This window comes from Aristolochia californica, unplaced genomic scaffold (genome assembly GCF_029961685.1).
Source record: "Aristolochia californica isolate CCGP_79_NKW_82.1479 unplaced genomic scaffold, dmAriCali1.0.hap1 SCAF_10, whole genome shotgun sequence".
Taxonomy (NCBI): domain Eukaryota; kingdom Viridiplantae; phylum Streptophyta; class Magnoliopsida; order Piperales; family Aristolochiaceae; genus Aristolochia; species Aristolochia californica.
The window spans coordinates 35,618,464-35,626,011 of NW_027181771.1; the positions used below are offsets into that span (position 1 = coordinate 35,618,464).

A 7,548-nucleotide genomic window follows, 5' to 3' on the forward strand; every position below is an offset into this window, starting at 1 on the left:
AGGAGGATCCCTTCCCCTCTGCAACACTCGCCTCAAGTCCAGCCTTTGTGACTTGGGAGCAAATGATGATTTAAAGCTCGTTAGTGCGTACTCGATGGTGAATAGAATCCGGCTCTACCTCTACGAAGCCCTCAAATGGAAGAAGCTATCCAAAATTGATTCAATATAAGAAGATGTCGTAGTAAAAACCGAGAGTGGAAAAAATTAAATGTTACAGGAACCTGGAAAATTGAAGCCATCCAAAATAAGAGGTTGTTAGCTCGTCACGAGACAGCGACCATCGAACCTTTGTTCGTCTGACAGAGTTGGCTCTCCAGTCTCCTGTCTCTACCACTCGTCCTTGCGCGTTCATATTATCCGGTCTCATCTTGACGAGACGTCAATTAATGTACGCCTCATACTTGGTCGTTGTATGACTGTATCAGATAGACGGATTTCCGACCAGACTCGAAGAATTGGAGTACCGCCGATTGGACCCCATTTCTAAATCTTCTTCCCCTGTTAATCGCCTCCACATCTTCCTTCCTTCACTTTGAACCGCAAGTTTTTGACAAAATCTTCTCTGTTAGTGACTTTGATTAGGGGAGAAGGGTGCCAGCTATAAAATATGTTAAAAAGTAAAAAATTAAGTGGTGTCAATGAACTCTGAAAGTCTAAACACAGTTCACGCATTTGTTTTTGGAGTTATGTTCCGTCACGCGATCGCAATTCGACACAACAAAGCTGTGGCTTCTATTGCTGCTCCGACCTTCCTTATAAAAACCAAAGTCTTGGATTTTCGGCGATTTACCTGAAGATAACCGCATCGATTTTCCTCTCGACTCGCAGACTCTCTCCGTTTCTTCGCAATGGCGTCTGTAAACAGTGTAACAGCTCAGAGATTTGTGCCTCAAATTAAACCCACTAGAGAAACCAAAGCCAGAATCGTGTCTCATGTAAAGGATCTCTCTGGTTCCTCTCTCCACAGTTGCTACAGCTACCATAAACCTGCAATTTCCGGATTATTCATGCAACAGAAGAGAAAATGGAGCATTCGCTCGGTCGCTGATGACTTCGACGTAATTCCCGTGCAAAGCAGTGATTCTACCGATCAACAAGACGGAGGTATGGTTCTTATGGAAAGAGAACAAGAATTGGAGAACTTAAGTCAGATCGGAGGGTTCGCTAGCAAAGGAAGGTTTTCGTTCGAGGGAGGAGTCGTCGCGGATTTTGAGGGTTTGGCTTCTTCTTCGGCTTCTCAGAATACCAAAGCCGAGGAGGAAGATATAGATCGTCTGATCGATCGAGCGATTAATGCCGCGATCGTTCTAGCTGCAGGGACTTTCGCTGTTACTAAATTGCTTACAATTGATAGTGATTACTGGCAGGTGAATGAATTTAACTTCCCTTTCTCCTATATGATGTATCCAAGTTGGCTCTGAGTGCCTTTAGGAAATTCCTATTCTGTTATTTTTGCTCATACTCTATATAGATTTTACTATCATGTTTTGCCACTCGATTAACTATATACTCCTCCCGGGTATGTGGCTAGTTAGTCCTGGGCTCTGACTTGGTTTTTTTTAACTTGCAAAGTTGTTATTTCTTCCTTATTTATCTGGTTCTGCTTATTCCTTTCTTCTTTGATGGGTTTTTAAATTGTTGACCGTCTGGAATAATATGTTTCATTGGCACTTTGTTTTGTTTGAGTTTGCCATGCTGCGCAGAGACCTGCCGAGTGAGTAGCCTGTTTGGATTTATTTCAAAGACACTCTCATTATGCGTTCAAATTTTCTCTTTTTATGAAGGACATTAAACGGTTCTCGTTGCTGTAAGCGGTCGCTTGTTTGTCCTTTTAGAGTGAACGGTGCCCAAAAGCTTCTGACTTTTGGCCGTGGCACTTTAAGGTCGCTTTTGTGTGCTACTGTTTCGAGTAGCTTACTTTCTACCTCTTACTGTTTTGATTAGCGCCATGATTTTCTAGCATGGATCTGTATTATGTAATTTACTTCTTGGAAGGTTCCATTTTAAGGTACTCATGGTTTGTGATCTTAGATACCGAATGCTAAGTTGTCAAACCAACCAACTGAGCTAATTGTTTGTGTTCTCTTTCTTGCCTAATCTGTTTTATTTTCTCTTCTACTTGTTTTTTAAAATGATTCCATTTCTTGACTGAGAAGGCTTAATTTTAGAGTTGAAAACTTGGGAAGCATGTAAATTGCCATGAACTTGGAAGTATTTTTTTTTTTTTTCTGGGGATGGGGGGGGAGGGGGGGGGGGGGGGGAATTTAAATTTCTAGGATTTAAGTAATTGTCTGTATTGGGTTGATTCAAATTTTTTGGTCAGATTTAAAGTCAAGTATTTTGTTTCAGAAGTAGAATGGTTGTTAGCTCATCTTCGTATTGTATCTCTCAGGGATGGACACTTTATGAGATACTGAGATATGCCCCTCAACATAACTGGATTGCTTATGAGGAAGCTCTTAAGACAAACCCTGTTCTGGCCAAAATGGTGATTAGTGGGGTTGTTTACTCTTTAGGAGATTGGATTGCACAGGTAAAATGATGCACACATAATCATACTCTTGGAGCAGTTTTCCTTTTTGCTTCCCCCCCCTCTGGGATGCTTCATATTTGCAACTTCAGGGTAGCATTGTTTTTGTGCTTAAAGATAGACATGTCACTTTTTCAACCCCTGTATTTATATATCTCGCTAACTACCTCATCGTGATTGTAGTGCTGTGAAGGGAAGCCACTCTTTGAATTTGATCGTGCTCGAATGTTCAGATCTGGCCTTGTTGGATTTACATTTCATGGATCCCTTTCTCATTATTATTACCAATTCTGTGAGGTGATTCTATAATGAAACTTGTAGCGACACTTTCCATTTATTACAATGTACTTGATCTTCCTTTTTTTTTCCTCTCTGAGAGAATAAGAATAAAGAAAAAAACTGAAACCAGCATATTTTGTTTTTCAGGCCTTATTTCCATTCCAGGATTGGTGGGTTGTTCCAGCTAAAGTAATATTTGATCAAACAGCATGGGCTGCAGTCTGGAACAGTATTTACTTTGTATTGTTGGGTTTCTTGCGGCTCGAATCTCCAGTCAATATTTATAATGAACTCAAGGCCACATTTAGGCCAATGTTAACGGTAAGTCATAACAGTTGATCCTTCTTGGTGTATTTGTTACAGTTGCTATCTGTTGACTGTGGAAGTTCATTAGCTGAACTTGTGGAATCATTTTATAAAACCCACTAATTTGTCCTTATGATATGGAGTGGGAGGTGCTTGTGGTTAATTTCTTTGTTCATCAGTCATGAAGAATACTGTAAACAAGAGTTTCTTTTTGAATGTCTCATTTCACATTTTAAGTTAAACAAGACATGTTTCATACAATCAGTTTTGGACTCAAGAATCCAGCCTCGTAAGAGTTAACTCAAGAGGCTTTCTGAAACATTAGATGGTTCTTGGGTTTAATTCTCTCTATCTAATCCCTTTAATGCCTCATGTGTGAGAATTTTCAGTTATAACTTTGTGAACTGCATTTTATTATGTCTTCCTCTGTTGCAGGCTGGGTGGAAACTTTGGCCGTTTGCTCACTTAATTACCTATGGCGTAATACCAGTAGAACAAAGACTTCTATGGGTGGATTGTGTGGAGCTTATCTGGGTCACCATTCTCTCGACGTAGGTCTTTTAATACACCTTGGCTTCAAATCCTACTTTGAAAATGATAAAACATTTAATTGATAAAAATATATAGTGACAGCCAACACACTCTCTCCTCTTGTGTTTTCTAAATGTATATGCCTGTGTGATAGTATGTAGTTCATGCTGGAACGTTAAAGTTATCTTGGAAACTAGTGGCTCACACTGATTTTTTCTTGTGACACTAGCTACTCAAATGAGAAGTCGGAAGCAAGGACCGCGGAGGAAACATCAGAGGGAAACCCAAAGTCTGCATTGACTGGTCACAAGGTATTGGAATTAACAATCAAAGAATTCTGTAAAACAATTACATACACTAAATATTATATTATATTAACTGTAACTTGCTTTGACATTCATATCAGGAGTAAATGCGAATAGAAAAATATGTGGATGAACCTATACTGTCATGGTTACTAAGGAAAGAAAGTCTTCAATTAGCAAAGGGGTGTGAGTCTTCTTTGGAGATACAATTGGAAGTGCGATATTCTCGAATGCAGCAAGCGGACTCTTCTTCGTCCTATCTGTGATTGTTATATGAAGAGATCAAATGTAGTGTATAGGTATAATGCCTGTATTATAATTTGGAAACAGCCATTCGATTTTGTGGGTTATATTCTTATAATCCCAGGTGTACAGAATATGTCATCAAATTTTATGCCAAAGCTAAGAAGAGTAGAGTTGACACTTCATAGTTGGGGAGAAGGAAAGAGTGTCCTCTTTCAAGGCAAAATTTATTCCAGGACGTGGGACTATACTTTCTACCGAGGACAGTTTGCCAAATCTAAGAGGTAGAAATTGCTCTTTCTTAAGAGGCATGGGCTGGAGTTATAGGAAATGCCATATCTCAATGTTCCTGCTTATAGGTGGGGGAAAAGAAATTCTTATACTTGATACTTGTTTTACCTTGGATAATTGAAAACTTTAGGTTATGGTTTCTGGTTCACCTTGTGGGACGAGGACTGTGTGGGAGAAAAACTTGTTGGGGGTTTCGGGTGGGGGGGGGGGGGGGGGGGGGGAAGGGTTTTTCCAAGCCTGTCTGTGTGGACAAAGACAAAAATATAAAACGGGGTTAGGGCTGGATTGAGGATAGGCGGTGGATGAGTTACCCATGCACACATCCTAAGCACATGCGAACCCGTACATCTATTGGAAAAATTTTGTTTAGTGGCCAGTCACATTTTGTTTTCTGCAAATGCAATTGTGCCATGATTCGTGACCATGCAAAACAAAGTTCCAGCTACGACACGACGACGAAGATTATAAAGAAACGATTTTTTCTCTATCTCATATACTCCCAGGCTCATCCCCTCAGACACCTTCGCTTCCTCATTTGACGCCCATGGCCAAGCTCGAACTTTTAGACGATACTCGCAAGCGAAGCCATGGTTCCACTACCTTCTTTGTCCTCCTCGATTATCTCTTTATTCTTATTTTCTTTGCATTCGTCTGTTTTTTCATCTCGAAGATGATAGGATTTTGATTTCAACTGCGCAAGCCCGAGCTGTGTTTTTCCCCTCTCTCGTCTTCTTCAGCATCTTCAATGTGGCGATTGAACACGGTCAGTTCTCTTTCTCTGTTTTCTTTCTTGACAGCTGAGCCTCTATTTTCCCCGTATTTTTCATTTGCTAATGATATTGGCAAGTCGAACATGGAGATAAAATTCCAGACTTTTTTATTCGAGATCTTTTCGGATCTCATTCTCCTTGTCTGGATCTGCTAATCAAACGGGTTCCTTTTATCGAAATGTATACTGATTAGCTGTGATGTGATCAAAGCTAATAACTCTCTCCGGAGTTTTAGATTGAGGAAACAACCCTGTTGACAACCGTTGAAAAATTTGTCGCTGTTATCCCAAAAATGATTACTAATGTAGCTGAATCATGCCAGAAGCCCATCGGAGAAGATTTTTTTTTTTTTTTTTTTAACATGCTTTGTTATCCTTTTACGAGACGATTATTGTCTTATATGTGCTTGTTTACCTTCTTACTTGTACAGGCCTCTAACTTGGTGTATCCTCAGAATCCACTTCCTCATTCAGAACTGACATTCTGGAGATCCAATTTACCTCTGCATGGTCACATCATGTCCAGGATATATTACTGTAAAGTTTCTCATGGGTACTGTTATGGGATCCTTTGACTTGTTCTTCTCTGTTATTAGTTCTTCCTGTTGAACAATTTATCCTGGCCTTTTTGTGCTAGTGCCTCTTGGTGATGCTCATGTTCTAGGTTATTCTGGATTGTTTGTAGTAACTACCGAAAGGCTCTTGCAAAATATTCTCCTTTATGGTGTTTTTTCTCGCATGGCATAATTTAGAAAATAGACTATCTGATTAATTAGATGGTTTCATATCTCATGGCCTTGTGCATTTATCAATTGGTTGTGTCCTTACAATTCCAATTACTGGTGCTTTTGAGATCCTCGTCCTAAGCCACTAGTTTCATGATGGTAATGGGTCCTGTTTAACTGTGTTGTTCTCTAGAGAGTTTGGAACCTGGAAATTCATGCTTTTGAAGTATAAAGGAAGGATCAAGGAGAAATCGCTGCTAGATATTTCTTGAAGCTATGAAAATATAAGGACGGAAACTCATAATTGCATTCTTCAAAAGCCTCAAGTCGTCACCCTGATGGCATATTCTACCATGAAATAAAACTGCAACAAGGATGGCTTAGATTGGCTGCTTTCTGGTATAAATTTGGCTTCTTTGGGAGATTGCCAGCTCTTATGATGGACTATGGTGAGTCGAGATGATGACAAGAAAATTCTTTAGTGGTGACTAAGACCAACCATAAGAACAACATGTAGAAGACCAGAATTCAGATTGTGCTAGACAGCAAAACCCATGTTACAACCAGAGAGAATTCCAACTCTTTGCTATAAGATTATAGCAACTACTAAACCGGCAGAGCTCGGTTAATTATTGATCCAAGCAGCTGCATTGATGACCACAACAACTGCTTATGATGGATGGATGGGGCCTGTGTGTGAGGAACCTCCATCCACTCTTGGTACATACATTCCTAGGACACGACTCCTATAACTAGAGGGAACTGAGGTAGATATCATTATTTGATTATTCTTCTAAGGATGATAACACTTGCTGACTAGAAGTGGAAGCTGCTTCCTCAAGGATGAAGAGAGCCACTAGATGCAGGTGTAGGAGCCTCCACACCATTGCCTCCTGATGAAGATGGCAAACTGTTTCTATCCGAGCTTGTTATAGGAGTATCTCCAAAAGGAGGCACCATGAACCGCCCTATTCCAGGGATGAGGAAGCCACGGTCGCCACCATTGAAAAACTCCGGCTGTTTTTTCATACTGGTTTCTTTTGGAGAGGTTGGGATTTCACGGCCAGCTACAGTCACCCTTAGTGAAGGGATGGCCGAAACAAGGAAGAAGATGACAAAGAAAGAGAGAAAAGTGGAACTTGACATTCCTTCTGAGGTCTCAATCCTACAGATGGAAGGGAGGAGAAGGTGGCCGATGAGGAAGATTGAACAGAATGTCTACCTTTTATAGCTGGAGATGTACTGCAGCGTTGGGTGGAAAATAAAAGATGCTTATGTGAACTCTAGAAGCATTTTACTAGTTTCGTACAAAAACAAAGATTTGGATTAATGCTCAGGACAAGCAAAACCTTAATACTCAATGCTTGGAGGATAGAGGATGAGTTTAGTATTAGTTACAACTACACCGAGTAGATCGTGGTCTGAACGATAAATGAAAGTGACAACAGAGTGACCTATATCTTAGGTGGAGCATTGAAGATGGTACTAAACGAGGAATATAATCTGTTGAAATGCCAGTGGCAATCAGTTCCAGGTACAGTGGCTGTTTCTATCACCTATCCCAACTGT

General features: G+C 40.3%; 2 protein-coding genes across 2 annotated transcripts; one reads left to right on the top strand and one right to left on the bottom strand.

Annotated features, from left to right (window-relative positions):
* The first annotated feature begins 735 nt into the window (after window positions 1-735).
* Window positions 736-4,648, top strand: LOC137942647 (uncharacterized). The gene is made up of 7 exons (XM_068788371.1): window positions 736-1,367; window positions 2,393-2,533; window positions 2,714-2,827; window positions 2,957-3,130; window positions 3,551-3,666; window positions 3,876-3,957; window positions 4,053-4,648. The coding sequence occupies exons 1-7, from the start codon at window positions 849-851 to the stop codon at window positions 4,056-4,058; spliced, it is 1,152 nt and encodes a 383-aa protein (XP_068644472.1). The 5' UTR covers window positions 736-848; the 3' UTR covers window positions 4,059-4,648.
* Window positions 4,649-6,816: 2,168 nt separating this feature from the next.
* On the bottom strand, window positions 6,817-7,125 carry LOC137943216 (putative cell wall protein). Its single transcript, XM_068788907.1, has one exon. It carries the CDS (start codon window positions 7,123-7,125, stop codon window positions 6,817-6,819), a length of 309 nt encoding a protein of 102 aa, XP_068645008.1.
* Between the last annotated feature and the right edge of the window lie 423 nt (window positions 7,126-7,548).